At 50.4% G+C, this 19,355-nt stretch overlaps 1 protein-coding gene across 1 annotated transcript in view; it reads left to right on the forward strand.

The window, feature by feature from the left end:
• ITGA9 (integrin subunit alpha 9) overlaps positions 1 to 19,355 on the forward strand; it is a 305,474-nt gene that overhangs the window by 59,671 nt on the left and 226,448 nt on the right. Inside the window, exons 9-13 of the mRNA XM_030329294.1 lie at positions 15 to 152; positions 3,226 to 3,331; positions 4,463 to 4,557; positions 9,488 to 9,578; positions 12,252 to 12,297. Of these exons, the coding sequence (XP_030185154.1) occupies positions 15 to 152; positions 3,226 to 3,331; positions 4,463 to 4,557; positions 9,488 to 9,578; positions 12,252 to 12,297 (476 nt within the window). The remainder of the gene's footprint in view (positions 1 to 14; positions 153 to 3,225; positions 3,332 to 4,462; positions 4,558 to 9,487; positions 9,579 to 12,251; positions 12,298 to 19,355) is intronic.

The raw sequence follows: 19,355 nt of genomic DNA on the forward strand, positions 1-19,355 counted from the left end.
CAACTTGGTTGCAGATGGGCTCTTACTTCGGCTCCTCCTTATGCGCAGTTGACCTGAACGCGGACGGCCTCTCTGACCTGCTGGTGGGGGCCCCCATGTTCTCTGAGATCAGGGACGAGGGGCAGGTCACTGTCTACATCAACAGAGGAAATGTGAGTACAGTGCTGGGTGCCAGGTGGACGGGTGTGGGAGAGGGACACGTGGCCAGCGAGGAGTGACTGAACAGCCCGCTGGGCTGGGCACTGGGCCCCGTTACCCAGGGGAGGAGAAAAGACCTGCCTCCTGCCGTCAGAGAACCCAGCGTTCCATTAATGGAAAGCTATACGCAGCATGCTTACTGCAGATGCGCGGGGATTGAGAAAAACGGTAAGGTCTGATGTCTGTTGTTTGATTTTTCTTTTTAATGTTTGTTTATTTTGAGAGAGAGAGAGAGAGTGCGTTTGTGCGCGTGAGCGGGGGAGGGGCAGAGAGAGGGAGAGAGAGAATCTCAAGCAGTCTCACAATTTCACAAACCGAAGTCATGACCTGAGCCGAAATCACGAGTGGGCTGCTTAACCAGCTGAGCCACCCAGGCACCCCTGTTATTTGATTTTGAGTGTTGACCCCGTACCTGAAACCGTTCCTCCTATTTTCTAGAAATGATTTCAGTGTAATGTACGCATGGTGTCAGGGGTCCCCGTTTTTCAGGTGAAGCAGCCGAGGCCCAGAGAAGTCAAGTCCACTGCCCCCCATCACACGACTGGAAGCGGCGGGCTGGGACTTGCACGTGGGCCAGCTGGCTCCCTGGCAGTCTATAGACACGTGCCCAGGGGGGCAGAGAGGCCTCCTGGAGGACACAGTGGCTGGGCAGACTCTTAAAGAAGGGGAAGCAGTCAGGCACACAGGCAGGGGTGGGCTGGAGCTCGGCAAGCAGGTTGAGGCGTGGGGCGGCAGGCCCCCTTAGTGCAGCATCGGGGGTCGGGTGGGGGCCAGTGCAGTGGCCAAGGGCTGTGATCCCTATGTCCCTGATTCCGCAGATCCTTGAAAGGGGCGTGAAGGTGTCAGAAAGGTGCCTCTGCCCCTCTGCCGCTGAGTGGAGGGTTGGGGGGACAGGGACGGGGAGGAGGGGGAGCAGTGCACCCGTGGAAGCAGGAGACCAATGAGAGAGCAGAGTCTCTTCAGCATCTAGAATTAAGAATGCTCAACAAGAGAGTGAAATGCATCAATTTTGTGACCAGCAGCCTTTGAGCAAACGTGAGAAAATGCTTATGGGCTAATGAGTGAAAAGAGCGATAAAGACTGCCTGTACAAACAACCTTGAAAAATATGCAGGGGCACCTGGGTGGCTCCATCGGGTAAGCAGCCCACTCTTGATTGTGGCTCAGGTCATGATCTCGTGGTTCGTGGATTCAAGCCCCACACTGGGCTCTGTGCTCACAGTGCTGAGTCTGCTTGGAATCCTCTGTCTCCCTCTGTCTCTGCCCCTCCCTCACTTGTATACACGCAGGCTCTATTTTTCTCTCTCAAAAAACAAAAAACAACCCCCCCCCAAAATGTTAAAAGTACGCAAAATACATAGAGGATGTTAACAACAGATCTTTGTAGGTGGTGGGGCTTGGGTAGATTTCTAGCTTTCATTTTATCCAAGGAGCAAGAATGTAATACTTACATAGTAAAAAAAAAAAAAAAATAATCGGTAAAAATGTACTTTTGAGCAGGGACCCAGATGCTCGTTATCCCAATCGGGTAACTAATCCAGTCGGAGGGGGCTGTGGTATTGAACTGTAGGCGGGCAGATGTCGGAAAGAAAGGACAGCCTTTTGAAGAGGAGCAAGCGAGCGTTAGAGCCTTGGGCTGTCTTGGATGCTTGCAGACCCTTTGAGAAAGCGAATCGAAAACCTGGGAGCCAAGATAACTTCCTGGCACCTGTGGCCGTGAGGCTTGGCACCTGCGTCCCCATTGACGTTCTAAGGGAGAGGGACAGGCACGTGTAGGGGGAGGTGAGGTGGTCATGATACAGGTGAGACCATCCGCATTTATCTAGCGGCTGCCCAGCCGCGTTTGCGAGAGGATGAGACATTTGTGTAGGTATTAACTTGTCAGGCAGTAAGGTGAGCAGCGCAGCAGCCAGCTGGAGAGTGTCTACACGAGGAATCTTGGAGCAGGAGAATGCCCCCCGACACGCGGCACCCATACGTTCCACCCCCCCAACCAGTGTATCCTAAATGCCCGGTGGGTGTGCTGAGCACCGAGATATTCTTCGACCTGTTGGGCCTCTCCCTGTTTGATGAGCGATTACGAAGCAGCGCAGAGGAGTGGAAAACACGATGGCCTTGGAGTCCGATGGAACCTGGATCTGGGCTTTTCCCCTTACTAGCCTGTGCGATGTGGAAAAGGACCTTAAAACGGGTGGCTCAGTTTCCTCATCTGTAGAGTGGGGAGAGTCAGAAGGTGTGATGTGAAGCCAGATACTCCCTGGGCTGGCTTGAGGGTGTGCAGTGGGTCCAGAGTACCTCTGCCCTGGGGCAGATTTCGAAGTTCTTCCGCCTGAAGATATCAGATTGCGTGTTAATACTCTGATACTGACACGTCAGTGATTTGGAGGCAGAGCGTGTGTCCTCAGGTGGCTTTTGTCGCCACCGGGCACCGTTGACTCCCTCCCTCTGTCGGTGGGTGTTCGCTCAGGAAATCCAAATCTGAGCCACACGTGCTGATGGGCCCGGCTGTGTGCACCCCCCACCCCCTGACCAAGACCTACTGGGTGTTGGATTTTCTGAATCATGGCGGTCAAGATGACTAACACACGCACCTTGCAAAGCAGCTCTGTAAACCTGCCCCGAAAGGCGCAGGAGACAAAAAAAGTAGAGATGCGCTTGCCCGTGTCAAACAACTTTGGGGAGGAAAGGTGAGGGCAGCTAGAGGATGCCGTAGGGACGGGTGTGTAAGTAGGCAGGCAGGTTTATAGAGTGTCAGGACAAGGGGGAGGTGGAGTCATCGGCCAACATGACCGTCTCCTTCCCTCTAAGAGGTGTCAGGCTGTGGGAGACCCTCTGGCCAGAGGTGAAAGGGACTCCTTTTGCCACGAGGAGAGAGAAGTTTGGGTGCCCGTGATTATGCCCGGGTGTTTCCCGCTGATGGGAGTGCTTTGGGGGTGGCGTTTGAAGCTCTGGTTTTATTGTGTTTTTTCTTTGTTTTGGTTCTGTTTTTGTTTGTGTTTTCCATTTTGTCCTCCGTCCTGTTTCCCAGGGAGCCCTCGAGGAGCAGCTGGCCCTCAGCGGCGATGGCACCTACAACGCACACTTTGGGGAGAGCATCGCCAGCCTGGGCGACCTTGATGACGATGGCTTCCCGGGTCAGTGAGCTCGCACTTGCCCTCTGGCTTCGCCCCGGCAAGGCGTGCTCCTGGGCCCACCTGCCCCTCTTGGGAGGCCCCTATGGGGAGGGGGTGCCCTTTGGAGAAGATGGTCTCCGTGCGGACACTCGGGGCCGGGCTCTGAGCCCACCGTGCTTTGGCTTGTTGCAGACAAGTTTGAACGCGCGCCCTCCTGCCACCAACCTTTCTTGTGTCCGAGGCTCTGCCATGTTGCTGAGCGAGGAGGGAGTTGGACCTTCTCAGCCCCGAGAGCGACAGCGAGGGGACGGATTTGAATGCGTCCGTGCCGGGAGGGTCGGGCTGTGGGTACTGATGTCCACTCTGTCTGGACTGCAGTTTCCTTCACGGTCTCTTGGCTTCTCTCTCTGGTCTGTCTGGTGCCTCTGCTTACTGTGTATGCGGTAGGCAGACGTCGGGACGTGGGGGAGCCGCCTCGCTAGGGGGACGCTGAGGCGGAAGTGGGGGGGCAGCTCTTGCCTCAGGCCAGACAACCAGGCTCCTTTGATACCCCTCATGCCCCGGCCAGAGAGGACCTCGGCTTGAGGTCCTGTGGGCGCGTGCCCCTCACCCTTGACCTCGCTTCTGCAAACACATGACTTTTGTTAGAAGCAAAGGGAAGAAAGTCAGGAAGATCTAGGCTTTGTTCCAGGGGTTGTCAGTTTGTGAGGGTAGCGTTGATTTTTTTTCTTTCTTTTTCTTTTTTTTTGGGGGAAGTGAATGCCATTTTGTGCAAGTCCCTTCTCCAGGAACAGTTGACTCTCTCAGTTATGCAATAACCATAGTCTATGGAAGTCCCCTGTCTGACAGAAATTTGGGTGGGTGGTTTATATTTGCATTTTTTTTTTTTTTATTGGATGGGTCCATGATTTTTTTTATGAAAGGATGAGGTCGGAACTTTTCTGGAACTAAACCCTTCTCAGTTTTGATGATTTTCTTCCTACTTTTTTTTTTTTTCCTGCTAAGCAACTGTGGGTCTACTTTAATGTCTGAGCAACCAACAACCAAGAAATTTCTGGTACAGAGGGACCCACGTGAGGGCAGGAATGAGGAAAACTGTCCTTACAGTACTCCTTGTGGCTTTCTAACCCATAGCTGTTTTTCTCCCCTCAGATGTGGCCATTGGTGCACCCAAGGAGGATGACTTCTCGGGGGCCGTCTATATCTATCACGGCGACGCTAGTGGGATCGTCCCTCAGTACTCAATGGTAATTGCTGTGAGAATAACATGCGAACTGTTCATACCTTCATCTGACAAACACATAGGGAACCTGTAGTCCATACCACACCCCGGGGTACAGAGGAAAACACAACACGGTTCCTACCTCCAACCTTCTCACCCTCCAGTGAAAGAGAGAAACAATTGGTATTGCTTATTAAAACTAAAAACCTATTCAGAGACTCCCGAGTTTGCTCACATTCGGGGATGCATTCTACCTGTGTGAAAGATTACATCCAAATTCTTACCCCCCAGTTAGAGTTATTTATTGAAGATGAGGGAGAGGCTCGCTGTTTTTTCGTGACTCCTTTATCAACCGTCGGTGCAAGCCAAAGGAATATGCTGTAAAATACAAACTTTTTAAAAGTTTATTTATTTTTGAGAGAGACAGAGACAGCATGATCGGGGTAGGGGCAGAGAGAGAGACAGAGAGACAGAGAGAGAGAGAATCCCAAGCAGGCTCCGCACCATCAGCTCAGAGCCTGATTTGGAGCTCAAACTCACAAAATCGCGAGATCATGACCTGAACCGAATGAAACCAAGAGTCGGACACTTATCCGACTGAGCCACCCAGGCATCCCCAAAATAGAAATTTTTTTAATGTTTATTTATTTTTGAGAGAGAGAGAGAGAGAGAGAGACAGAGATAGAGACAGAGGGTGAGTGGGGGAGGGGCAGAGAGAGGGAGACACAGAATCTGAAGCAGGCTCCAGGTTCCGAGCTGTCAGCACAGAGCCCGACGCGGGGCTCGAACCCATGAACCGTGAGATCATGACCTGAGCCGAAGTTGGACGCTTAACCGACTGAGCCACCTAGGCACCCTGAATTGTAAAATATAATGTAGAGAGACAGTGGTCCACAGAAGAGGAGGCTTGAAAGCTTTCACGGGGCTGATGGTTGTAACGGCACTGAAATGAGCTGGTCAAAGCTCTGGCCTTGGGCGCCGGACTTGGGAATGTGGAAGTGGTTTGAGTTCTGGTTTTTTGCCATATCAGCTGGGTGTTCAATCTTGCTGATGGTGTTAAGCCCAGCCCATGGGAAAAAAGGAAGTCACTCTTTGGACAGAAGCATCGTCAGGGTATTTGTGGATGTCTGTGTCTAGAGTTGGCACAGGCCTGTGTTATTCTCCCAGGGAGTGGGTCAGTGACAGAAAGGGACTGAGCACAAGTCGAGAAATTTCCCATCAGCAAATATTGATCTATTGAGCGCTTTTTATGTGCTCACCGCTTCCTACTCCTGCTTCTATTTCCCATCATGAAGAAGCTTGCCTCGTATCTTGATTATCGCTAGGGAAACGGAACTTTTAACGGAGTCATGTTCTCATAAAATGTTCTACAAGTGAGGTGTTAGTAAAGCGTCAAAGCCTGTTCATGCACTAAAGTACATGAAGGTAAGAAAGAGACTTTACAAGTTGATTTTAAGAGGCAGTGCCCGGGGCGCCTGGGTGGCGCAGTCGGTTAAGCGTCTGACTTCAGCCGGGTCACGATCTCGAGGTCCGTGAGTTCGAGCCCCGCGTCGGGCTCTGGGCTGACGGCTCAGAGCCTGGAGCCTGTTTCCGATTCTGTGTCTCCCTCTCTCTCTGCCTCTCCCCCGTTCATGCTCTGTCTCTCTCTGTCCCAAAAATAAACGTTGAAAAAAAAAATTAAAAAAAAAAAAAAAAAGAGGCAGTGCCCAAGTGTAAGTTCAGTCCATGCACTCATGATTGTTCTTCTTGCAGGAGATACAAGTGAGCTGATTAAGGGTTGAGGGTTGATTCATCGCCAGCTTCCAGCACCCTCTCTGCTGGGGCCGGCCCAGCTCGGTGGCTCCCATAGCAGCAGACACGGAGCGCAGAGAGGAGGGACCACTCTGCCCTATTCTTTTCTTTAGTCCTTGTCGTAGTCCCGTGAGATGGTATCTTTATTTTCCACCTTTTCTTTATGAGGGGTCCAGCCCAGGGAGGTGACTTTGCTTGTCCAGGGTCTCCGGCTAGTAAATGGCAGCGTGGCCACTGAAACTTTGCCAGTCTGACTCCCAAACCTTTTACTGTAACCACGCCCTCAACTCCACACTGGAGGAAGGAACACTCAGGGAAGCTCGCTTGGAAAACTTAGAAGTAAGGAAACTTATTTTGCTTGTGAGGCGTGCATACTCCAAGGGGCATGGGTTTACCCGGACCACCGTCTTTTCACTAGAAACGATGGCAATCAATGGTGGCAATAAGCTCATAGGTGACTCAGCCAATGTGGCAGGAGGAGGAGAGCTTTGGGCACAGGTTGGCGGCCGCGTCTGTGTGGTGCGGGCTGCTGTAGTCTGAGGTCGGGACCCTCTTCCCGATGTGACGAGCAGAAAGTCATCCAGGGAACCGCGTCCTCGGGCAGTTGCCGGGGTCACTTTCCACGCATCCTCCTGGAAGCTTGTTCCTGGACCTTGGAGGCAAATCACAGGGAGAGGCAACCTGTCAGAGACCCCTGCTTCCCTCCTCCAGTGTTTTGTTTTGTTGCTGGGTGGAATCCCTACAGAGAGCCGAAGGACAGGTTTTGCGGTTAGCGTGGAGTGCCTTCAGTCGGAAGCAGGGGTCAGTAAGCAGCTGGACCCATCCTGCCTTTGTCGGCAGGCCGGCAGGCTCATTAGCTTTGACAAAGAGAAGCGGTTTGGGGCACTTTAAAAAAAAAAAAAAAAAGGAAAGATACAACTCTGCTTATGCCTTTCTGAGCCGCTAATGTGTATATGATAAGGTCACTGATTTAAAAGGAGAAAAAAAAATCCTTTAACGACAGATTCTTCAGGGCCGGGGTCCAGACAGAGCAGGCATTGTGCTGGTGAACCGGAGGAAGAAATCAGAAACAGCTCTGGGCAAAGGAGTTGCTTTTCTTTGGCCCAGACTGGTATTATTTCTGCCGGATAAATTGTGAGATCAGGGCTGCAGTTTGTCCGCGTTACTCTTTAGCTCATTCCTCTTTCTTGAGTTCACCATGAAAAGTGTTGATTTTAAGATCCTTGTGTTGCCTTTCTCAATTTGAGAGTCCCCTGGGCATGTCATGGCGGCCCGTGTGATCTTTCTCCTGCTAGTAAGGACACTGCACGTAAACCTGGTCAAGCGGAGGTTTTCCAAGGCTCCTGGTTTTCATTTAGGGTTATTAGCACTGAGCAGACTTATCTTCCTGGCTTTATGGCATAATGGCCTGCAGATGTCTGTGGGATAACTTAAGCCTGCATCGCCACCCCCAGATGGACCACCCCTTCACTCTTCCCCCTCGTCCCAGCCACAACATAGCTTAGAAAGGGAGACCCGGGACCAGCCGCTGCTAGCCTGCTTGGGCTGCGGAGCTGAGACGGTGGCCTTCAAAAAGTGGCTTTGGAGAAAGAGACACACATACATGTTCGTTTAGACAGAGTCATGTGGGATGAGGAACTCTGCCTGTCAGCAAGAAACATTTCTTCAGTGTGTGCTGTGCTGTTGTGATTCGTACGTTGATGCTCACGTATTTTCTGTTGGATGGCTTAACTGAAGATGGCAAGTGGAGGGTTATTTGCAGCGATGGGCTCCCGGGAGGGGTCGGGGAAGGTCCCCGGCGTCTCCGTCTGTGGATCCTATGGAAACTCCCTCTCCCCACTCTCATGACTTCTCCGCAGGATGAGGATGACTCAATAAGGAAAAAGGATATGGAAAGAGAGTCCTTAGAGAGCCCCTGGATATCTGTAAACCTGGTTCTGATAGGGATTTTGCTGTATGGCATGAAAACAAAGCATTTTTCTTATCATCCACAATGAGGGCCCTGGGAGGTTAGCCTCCCAAAAGAGACCGTATAAACAAAGGGAAGAAGGAACACACCAGATCCCAGGGGATGGGACTTTTCTGATTCAGGAAGTGTGATATCTTTTGAGGAACTGTGCCACCCAAACGAATGAAAGGGTTTGGTTGTGTCGTAAAGGGTCCTGAACCAGTGCAGTCCTGTGTGAACATAAGTTGAACGTAAGTTGAGTTAACTTAAGTTTACTCATCATTAAGCTGAGTAACAGTACAGATGCCCCTTGGCGGTAGAGCTGTGAACTCCACAGGGCCGCCTTTTAGGGAGGAGGGTGGCTTCCTCTGCTGTTTTGCATTTCCCACCGTTTGTGGTAGGAAGGTTCAGGGCCATGGAGCTCCAGATTTACTAGCTAGAACTGTTTCATCCTGTCTGTGAGGCTCAGGAGCCCGTAGATCTTCTGGTTAACTTGACTGAGTGGCGGTTTCCCTGTGGCCAGCCTGTCCACTTAGGGAAAGACTAACATGAGCAGAGGGGTGTTCCATGTTTGGTGCATATTTGGGTAGAGAGATCTAAGGAAAACACGTTCTTAGAACTCCAGCCAGCTTGGGGCGCCTGGCTGGCTCATTTGGTTAAGCATCCGGCTTTGGCTCAGGTCACGATCTCATGGTTTGTGAGTCTGAGCCCCACGTCGGGCTCTGTGCTGACAGCTTGGAGCCTGGGGCCTGCTTCCGTCTGTGTGTCTCCCTCTCTCTCTGTCCCTCCCCCGCTTGTGCTCTGCCTCTCTCTCAAAAATAAATAAATATTTAAAGAAAAAAAAGAAAAAAAAACTTCAGCCAGCTCTACCTGTGCGGAAACAAAACAGAACCTCTGTTGGAAATGGAAGTAAACATCCGTTTCAAACTTCATTTGGCAGGTGAAAACATTACACACCAGTCTAGGTGGAGTTTTCATTAACACTGAGCTTGGAAACATTTTTAAACAATGACATGTGACGAAGGCAAGTAATAATACAGGAGTGTGTGGTCTTCAACTGCACGCTAAGAACTCCGTGATCAAACTAGGACTACAGTTTTCTGTTTCCACAGTTTGAGGACCAAGTGTCCTACAGAAGCTGCACAGAACAGTCCTGGGTTCTTATTTATGACTGTGCTCCTGTCCGGCGACTCAATTTCCCTATTATCTGTTTCAGAAACTGTCGGGGCAGAAGATAAGTCCGGTTCTGGGGATGTTTGGTCAGTCCATATCAGGAGGCATTGATATGGATGGAAATGGCTATCCTGGTAAGCTGTTTTTCTTTAAAGGCAAATGAGATAAACGAGCATAAATGCTTGAGGTAGAGTCATTTCCAGTCTGGTAAGCAGTGGCCACATCTATTTAGAATCAGGAAAATTCCCACAGTAGAATGGGATGCTTTGCCTAGTGCTTGATTTGAAGGTGTTGACGTTTATTTTGGGGTTTTAGAATGATCTGTGCTGAAGAGTTTAAGCACCACAAGGGTGGATTGCAACAGTGATTTCGAAGGAAACAACGAAAGAAAAACGAAAACAAAAAACAGTGATTTCTGTGGCAGCAGCTCTTTCTAAAAGCACTGTCCACTTTGAAAATGTTAGCAAAAACTCATGTTTTGCTCAATAATTACCCGTATTAAGAGGCTTCTTACTCTTGAGAGGGAAAAAGGAGCTGAGCAATCCCTTCCCCACCTCCCAGCCCCTGCAAGAAAATTAAAAAAATTTGGAGCAGAAAAGAAAACCATGCCCTCTCCCTGATGGACACAACAGACCTTCACCCTTCAAGGCTGCCTGCCTTGGCTTCAGGGTTAATGAATGCCTTGTGGTGGTTGAGGCTAATTGAATAAAAATGCACGATTTCCAACCTCAATCCCAAGTGTTGTCCAGTTAGGTAAAATTGACTGGGCAGTGGGATGATGGTTCTTCTGGTGTTTGAAGGGGATGCAGTGTGGTTAGGTGAGGAAATGAGATAAGAATTAGAAAAAATCCAGGGGGCACCTGGGTGGCTCAGTTGGTTAAGCGTCTGACTCACTGTTGAGCTCAGCCCAGGTCATGATCCTCAGGATCGTGAAGTTGAGCCCTGTGTTGGGCTCTGTATTGGTCTCCATGCTAACATGAAGCCTACTGAAAGAGAAAGAAAGAAGGAAAGGAAGGAAGGAAGGAAGGAAAAGAAAGAAGGAGAGAGAGGGAGGGAGGGAGGAAGAAAGGAAGAAGAGAGGAAGGGAAGGAAGGAAGGAAGAAAGGAAGGAAGGAAGGAAATTTGAAAGAATCCAAAACCATCATGGAATCCAGAAAACGTTTCCATGAAACCATAGATCATCTTGCTATCTGCAGAAAGTATTTCTTTCCACTTAAAACGCCTCCGAAGGATCTCTGAAATCCAGTGCGATCCTGGACAAGGGCACCACCGGACTCTTGTAGTTTCTTATGGGCAGCAGTTTTGATCATTTCTTGTGACTTTCCTGAGCTAGGAGGAAGGAATAGGAAAGGGTCATTGTCGAAGTTTTTGTTCCTGTGGACACTCACGGGTCTTTGTAAGTGGGAGAAGGCAGTTGTTCTCATTTGGGGTAATTTGTGGCCGCCTCAAAATAATACCTTACATTGGTTTAGCAGTTCAATACATGCAAAATGCTCCCACATGTAATATACATCTTATGGTTAGCTCAGCAGGTAGGTAGAGACAGAGTGTCCTCCACTTGACAAGGATACTGAGCCACAGAGAACTTAGGGGACTGGCCAGAGACCACATCGTGGTGGGAGGGGACATACCTTCAGCTCTGCACACGCACTGTGAGTAGGTGTGTTCACACTTCGTGACCCGTGTGAATTCCTTGCCTTTTTTGTAAAAGAAATGACAAATTGCCCTGGTTCTTTTATTTTCAAATATCTAGTCAACTCAAAAAGACTATTGGAAACAGCAAAATTAACAAGCACACCCAAGTACAGAAATTTTAGCAGCACTACAATTCATGGGTTTGCTGTTTCTTTTTCCTTGATGAGAGTATTGTATAGACATGGGGATTCAGGCTCTCTCGGATTCAGATGCTTGGCTCTGTGAGGCGGTAATGGGAATCCCAGGACTAAGGAGTCTGTATTCGAGGGGAAGAAAGGCAGAGAGTTCTTGGATGTGTATATATTTCCTAAATTAAAGTTATCCAAGAATAAACATTACCAGCTAACACTTGCAGGTTGGTTTGTAGTGTACTAAGTATTTCATGAATTCCAGATGTAACTATATGATTTAACATATTTAACATGTACTTAAATATTTAAAAATTATCATATTTAACAACTATTTAATTTTGTGTTTAATAAATATTTAACAGAGGTCTTCTGATTTAAACGTTATGAACTCTCATCAGATTTTGAAGAAGACACTGGGGATAATTATGTCCCTACTACAGACAAGGACACCCTGAGAACCTCTGAGGTCATAGAGTGAGGGGTGGAGCAGAGATGATTCACAAGTTCTACAGAACCTAGAGCTTTTTCCAGGTCCTCTAGTCCCAAATACCCATCTCTCTAGTTCACTGGTGTCCAAAAGATACATAACATGAGCCACATATATATTTAAAATATTCTGGGAATTATATAAAAAAAGATGAAAAGAAATAGGTGAAATTAATTCCGATAATCAATGTAAAAAATTTTGAGCTAGTTCATGTTCTTTGCGCCAGGTCTTTGAAATTTGTCTGTATTTTACATTTCCTACACATCTCAGTTCAGACTGACCACGTTTCAAGGTCTCGACAAGCCGCACCTGCTGACGGGCAACCATGCAGGACAGTGTGGCTCTCACTTTTACGAGATTCTTGTATGGCCCAGAGGAAGGCTGTCAGGGGCCTCTGACCTCAGTGCTGGGCCCCCGTGGCTGTGGACCTAGGCGGGGGGCGGGTGGGATGGGCTTCAACACATTTTTGAATGCTGTGAACTTCTCATTTTCAGATGTGACTGTTGGAGCCTTCATGTCCGACAGTGTAGTTCTTCTCAGGTGAGATGCTTCTCGAATTCCATTCTTCGTGGTGGGGGCTGGAGTTTGGTGGTAGGGTGGTAAGGGGAGTTATTCCCTGTTAGTCCGTAATTCCGTCTGTCCTCTTCCTGGAGGCGAGGGGTGCTTGGAAAGTGAGGATGTTGCCTTTCTTTTCTCGTTCTTCTTCTCTCCTATCCCAGAGTTCCAGCTGGTGGCCCTTGAATGGCCTGCAGCTATGAGGCGGTAGCATCCCTGGAGCTTCTAGACAGAGCCTGGGGTGGCTTAAACCCTGGGATTTTGCCTCTTGCCTTGAATAACTGCTTCATTAACATGTGTGCACGATATGATCGTTTCCTATGGGTGCAGGACACTCAAGCGGGCTCTGAAGCACTGCCCTGTCCCATCTCTTAGTCCCGACCTGTTACTCCCTAGACACCTGGGGGCCGGGAGCCTCTTGCCCTTAGGACAGGACACCACTGCCTGCGGAGGCCAAGGTGAGGGACGTGAGCTCGTGAGCTCGGGCCCAGGGTTCCTAGAGCCCCTGTGGCCTGGCTCTCTCCTACAGAGGCTGTGGGCTGCCGTCCCGCTGTGAACCATCTCCAAGGATTTCTGTCTGTGTGAGTCAGAGGAGGCAGAATTACCCTTTGGAGTGGGAGCCAGCTCTTAGGTTTTGTTAATAACCTGATGGCAGAACTTTCTAAAACGGGCCAGTAGGATCTTAGAGCTGGAAGGGATCCCAGAGGCCATGTAGTTGCACACCCCAGATTCTTCTCATTCAGCAGTGCCTTCCTCTGAGTGCCTTCCTCTGAGTCTCCAGCGGCTGCAAGCAAGGCACAGGGCCTCCTTTTGAACGAGGTGCCCCGGGGTGGGAGCTTAGTAACTTCTGAGGGAACCAGTTAACCCCCAGGCAATTCGGAATGTTAAATTGTTAAGGAGGCAGGATAGCCTTAGGTTAGGAGGGTCAACTGGGGGTGGGGGGGGGGCGGATGGCCTGGATTTGAACCCCTCCTCTGTTTGGCAGGAGGGGGGTTCCTGGGTAGGTCAGGTAACCTCTCTCAATATTCTCACCCGTTAAAAAGGATAACGGCAGTACTTGGCTCACTGGGTTGGTAGAACTCCATTGAGTTAGTACGAGTTAGTAGTTCAAGCAAAATGCATAAGAACGGTCCGGTGGTCGATACGTGTTAGCAGTTAGATAAACTGGGCTAAATTCTGCCTCTTGATCCTGTATCTCGCACGTAGCAGCCCTTCCGTACTTGACGGTGGCATGTGTGTCTCCCAGGCGGTGACTTCACTAAGATGACGCCTCCCTGTTGTTTTCATTATTGCCGTGTGATTAGGTCTCCGCTTTCTTCATCAACCAACCCTTCCTGTGGGTTGGCCGTTTCCTCTGAGATAAGCCAGCTTACGTACAGATAGATGACTGAAGTCACACTTCAGAAGCTGAGTTCGCCCACCACCCCTGTGCCTCTGTGCTGTCCTCCCCCTCTTCGTCACCCCGAGCAGCCTGCTCTGGCTTGTGGCAACTCCTCTTGAACAAAACACGATCCCCGGCTCTCGCGGTTGAAAACGGGCCCTCTCAAAACCGGGAGCGGCTGGCTTAAGGTAGATCCTGGAAATTCTCCTTTTCGTCATTCTTGTATTTTATAAACTTCCAGCCGTGAGCTTCGGCCCAGAGGGGGTTTTCTCTCCCTCTCTTTCATGGCAACGCACGGCCTTCTCCTGGAGTTTTGCCCACACATGGATGTCAACGTCAAGTGAGGCAGTTACACGGCGACGGGGGCCCCAGACCCCAGCCTGGGGTGGGGGTGGGGGGTGAATCTGGTGAGGAGAGACCTTCCAGGGGCGAAGGCAGGGTCCTTCCGGGGGAATGCCGGGGACGGCGTATCAAGAGAAGAGGCTTTAGGAGAGGGAGGCCGAGGTGGTCAGCAGAAGGCCCTCCTTTGTTCGGCTGATATCATTGACCTGTTGTGGTGCAGCTGCGTCTGATTCTGGGTGCACCTTGCAGAACAATAAACAAGTAAATGATACAACTAGTGTTTGGTAAGTGCCCACCTACCACATGCCAGGCACTGTTTAGGCACTCACGTGCCTTAACTCTTTTTGGTGGTTCTTGTTTTTTTGTTTTTTGTACTGAGGTAAATTTGCATACAGCAGAGCCCGCCCATGGAAGCTTACTGCTTTGGTGAGTTTTTACCAGTGTAGGTGCCCGTGGAACTGCCACCCCATGAAGATAAATAACATAGCTGGGAGCCTGGGTGGCTCAGTCAGTTAAGTGTCCGGCTCGTGACTTCGGCTCAGGTCATGATCCCACGGTTCACGGGTTCGAGCCCCACATCAGGCTCCGCGCTGACCGTGCGGAGCCTACTGGGGATTCTTTCTCTCTCCCTCTCTCTCTGCCCCCCCCCCCACTCATGTGCTCTGTCTCTCTGTCTCTCAAAATAAATAAATAAACTTAAAAAAAAAATAGATAAAGAACATTTCCATCAGTCCAGAAAGTTTCTTCCTGCCTCTTCCCAGTTATGCCCCCTCCTGATAGAGCAATTCTTCCTGTTCTAAAATTTCACATGAGTGGAATTATATAGTATACACCCTTTTGGTTCTGGCTTCTTTCCCTCAATAGAGACTCATCTATGCTTTGTGTGTTGTTCAGTTCTTTTTTCCCCCTTACTGAGTAGCTGTCCGTTGACTGAATATACTGTAGTCTGTTCATTGGTTCTCTTGTCGATAGAACATATTTTAATTCTTAGGTTTTTTTTTTTAATTTTTAAAGCTTATTTGTTTTGAGAGAGAGAGAGCACGTGGGGAGTGCAGGGGTGGGCAGAGAGAGAGGGAGAGCGAGAATCTCAGGCAGTCTCCGTGCTGTCAGTGTGGAGTTTGAACTAGTGTGGGGCTTGAACTCATGAACTGTGAGATCATGACCTGAGCCGAAACCAAGAGTCGGACGTTTAACCGACTGAGCCACCCAGGGACGCCTAATTCTTAGTTTCTGTAACAGCTCCATGATATAGATATTTTTATTCTCATTTTACGGATGAGGAAACCAAGTGGCACTGAAGTTTTATTCATTTTAAAAAAGAAGATCATCATAGGTTGTGGTCAGTGCCGGGAAGATGATAGAGCAGGGTTATGTGGTTGAGGGCACCTGCCCGCATTGAGTCCAGCAGGGAAGGCCATGTAGACTGAGTCCTGTTAGAGGTGGTGGTGTGGGGTCAGCGGTGCCCTTGTCTCTGGCAGGTCTACAGAAGTGAGGGGCAGAAGTCAGATCGCTGTGGGTGAGAGAGACAAGGAGAAGCAAGAAAACAGATGGTGGAGTTTGACTCCTTTCCAGCAGCCAGGCTACAAAGGAGCAAATGGGATTGCCGCCTGGCTCTGGGATTAGTCTGAGAGCGTCTTTGAAGCCTCCCCTGCTCTCCCGAGTCCCTTACTATCCTGCAAGAATCAGAGGCGGTCACCTTTCACTTCACCCTTGTCCATACAAACCTTGCCCCAACCCCTCTCTTGCCTTGGGGCCGGAAGAGACAGGGAGGAGAGGACGAGGATGAATGGGGGTTGAAGGGGGAGGAGGGAGGTGGGATGTGTGTAGGCTGTGAGTGGCAGGGACCTCCTCTTGGAGCTGGGCTCCAAGATCGGAACAGGCCCCGGGCAAGGTTCAGCAGGGGACGTGGGCGAGGAGGAGCTCCTCGGGTCTCTTCTGGGAGATTCAGGTACTCAGAGTGCAGGGAAGGCTTTAGAGGTGAGCTGGGGCCCGCTAGAGAGGGGACAGGGAGGAGCAGACAGGCGGAGGGACTGCTGAGGATGTTTGAGCGGCCAGGAAGGCTGGTCATCTGTGGTGACATCTGCTGATGGGCTGCTGGACGTGGCTGAACAACCGTGGGCAAGAAGGTCTGGAGACATCAGCTGGCTAAGCTAGGTGGGCATCTCCGGCAGGGCCTAGCTGGCTGGCAACTTAGGTGGACTTGAGTCACTTCGGAGTTTGGGTGGGACCCGAAAAGGAAGCCAAGCATGTGTATGCGTATGTGCAAGACACAGCACGCCCGTTCTTACGCCTCTAAGGAAGAGACTCCACATGTGTATGGGCTTGAAATCCTCTGGGCTGCCGTTAAGAGAAAAACCTTACTGAGATTGGTTTTAAGTACCTAGACCTTCATTAGCTTCCTGGACGAGGCGGCTCCAGGGCTGTTTGGTAGCCTGGCATCTCCACCAGGGGTGTAGGCTCTTTGTCTGTTCCCCTGTGTGTGTCCCATAAGCGGCACCTGCCCCCGTTGGAAGCTGGGGTGATGGGAGCCGGTACCACATCAGAGGACATCCTAACTGGTTTTACTGTTTGCTTGGAAGTACATACAGGTGAAATACAGATCTACCTTGACTTAGGAAGGAGTTAATGTTATGATAAACCCATCATAAATTGAAAATATCATGAGTGGAAATGCATTTACTGCCTGAAACCTCCTGAACATCACAGCCTAGCCTAGCCTACGTTGACTGTGCTGAGAGCACTTACATTTGCTGAAGGTTGGGCAGAATGATCCAACACAAGGCCTGTTTGATCACACAGTGTTGATCATCTCATGCAAATTATTGAACTCTACGGAGAGCGACCATCAGAATGGCCGTGTGGGTACAGAAGATCTGGCTCTCTCGTGACTGGTTGCTGACCCTAGGAGCTGCACCCACTGGTCCCCACACGATCATCCCACATAGCGCCAGCATGCAAGAAGACCCAAATTCACAATTCAAAGTTCAGTTTCTACTAAATGCACATGGCTTTCGTCCCTTCATCAAGTAGAAAGATCGTTAAGTCGAACCATCATAAGTCAGGGACCATCTGTATCAGGATCTGAACTGTCAGAGTCATCAGAAAGAAGTATTCCAGCCACCAGCTTTTTAGAAATAAAGTCTTGGGGCACCTGGGTGGCTCAGCTGGTTAAGCATCTGACTTCAGCTCAGCTCATGATCTCACAGTTCGTGGGTTCGAGCCCCGCGTAGGGCTTCACGCTGACCGTGCAGAGCTTGCTTGAGATTCTCTCTCTGCCTCTCCCCCGTTGTGTGTATGTGGGGGTTCTCTCTCTCTCTCTCTCTCTCTCTCTCTCTCTCTCTCTCTCTCTCAAAATAAATAAACTTTAAAGTCTTGGAAGCCTTTGCAGTGCTGTCCTTGGGTGCCCCTTTGCTTTTCTCTCCGAGGCTGGCCCAGCTCTGCCCTGTGTGAGTTTGCCTTCTCAGAGTAGCTTGGGAGGGCAGGGCATGTGTCAGGGTGATAGGCTACTCTTTCTGTGCCACTTAAGTTGAAAGGAAATGGGGAGAGAGTTCAGGAGACATTTTGGGGCTTTCTGTGGTCCAAAGACGATTCTTGGAATTGAAACAGGTCCGAGGGCCCGATCTGATGTTGGTGGGACATGTGCTTCTGAAGGTCCTTGTCCTCACGTTAGAGGATTCTGCGTTGATAGCCTCTGTCCATGTCCCTGTCAGTTTGCCAGATGGCTCACCCTGCCATCCTCTGCAGGGCTCTGCTGTGAGGAAGGACCAGGCGGCCTCCCCGACACAGTGGCCCCTGGGATGGTGGGAGGCAGAAAGGCCTTTCTTCCATGTGGTGACCAGGCAGGATGTGCCCTGGGCAGGGTGGAGGCTTTCATGGGGTGGAGACCAGCTTTCCCTGGTGCCTGTGTCAGTTGTATGAAACTTGAGGCCCTCCTGTGGTTTTCAGCACCTTGGCCTAGAGTGAAGTTGGTACCCATTTAACACCTAGGGAATTTGAACACCTATCCTGAGGATGTCAGGATGAATTTGCTGGGATCCTAGCCCTTAAGGGGCCTGCAGGCTGGTGGGGCAGGTTTGGAAATAGATAAGGAACTTAATTAATAAGTGAGGTGAGGTGTGAATATAGTGCTGGGGCCGTGGGGGAGGGGACCCAACTACCAGGGGTCTTCGGGAAGGCCTCCTGGGAGGGGGAAGGCAAGCTGGCTGTAGAAGGACCCCTGGGGCTTTAGAGAGTGTCTCTGGCATTTGTACAAACACACCGACCAGGAGCAGGCCATTTGTTTTCTAAGTTATTTATAGCGTCTTCTCAGGATGAACCCAGAAGAAAGTTGGAAGGCCCCAGCACATTGGATTTCTTTCAGGCACCGCTGTTGTCTGACTTCTGCCGGCCTCTCAGCTGGATTTGCTCTGGGAGACCCACAGTTCCCTTGTACTTGTCACAGCTGTCCTGATCTTGGCCCACATCCATGGCGGTGGTGGCAGCAGTGAAAACCCCTCCCCCCCCCCCGGGCCTCGTGTCTCCCTCCTTCCCTCTTTCTCCGAGGTCTCCCTTAATACTCGTGTCTCTGAGAGTTGTGTTCCTCTTTCCCATCTGTCTTGTCACCGCGGGCGCTCCGCAGGATCTTTGCACACAAGGGAGGTCATTGTTCACAAGCCACTGAAGCCCCTTAATCTTGTTATGTCACCCCAGTGGCATGAAGGACGGGGCTCCCTAGAGGTAAGAGGATCTCTTTGTGAGCCCTGGAGGCAAGAAGGTTAAGCCACCCGCTTAGGTGGACCGTGCCTGAGCAGGTGTTTACAAGGAGAATGGAATGGCGGGAGTCACTCGGCTTTCCCTGGGCGATCCTGGGGATGCACGGGGGGCACGGCAGGGATGCTGTGCATCCAGTAAGCACAGGGTGGGGGGTTGAGGGTGGTCCATGTTGGCGATAAGAGTGCGGATGTTTATGGGGTTTCACTGGCTCCTGAGGCCAGCGGTTGATTTCTTCAGCTCTGAAGTGCTTTGCTGTCACCAGCTGGGACTCCATGAATCAGGTTCTTTTAGAAAAATACTTGATGAATTGAGGGGAGTAAATGGAGGGGGAGGTTTGACCCCGCGGATGGGACTGGAACTCTGTAGCTCTTGTTCCCAATGACAGGACATGCTTTGGGGGATTCCCCATGGTGCGTCTCTGTCTGCAGCCCTGGCATCCGCTGTAGGAACTCCTCTTAAATATATCACTATCTTTCTAATAAAATGGAAATCGGAACTTAATTGGTGAAATTTTAAATAATCACCCAACATCTGGCAGTTCATTTATGGCTTCAACCAGATGTGTTTT

This window comes from Lynx canadensis, chromosome C2, assembly GCF_007474595.2.
Source record: "Lynx canadensis isolate LIC74 chromosome C2, mLynCan4.pri.v2, whole genome shotgun sequence".
NCBI lineage: Eukaryota > Metazoa > Chordata > Mammalia > Carnivora > Felidae > Lynx > Lynx canadensis.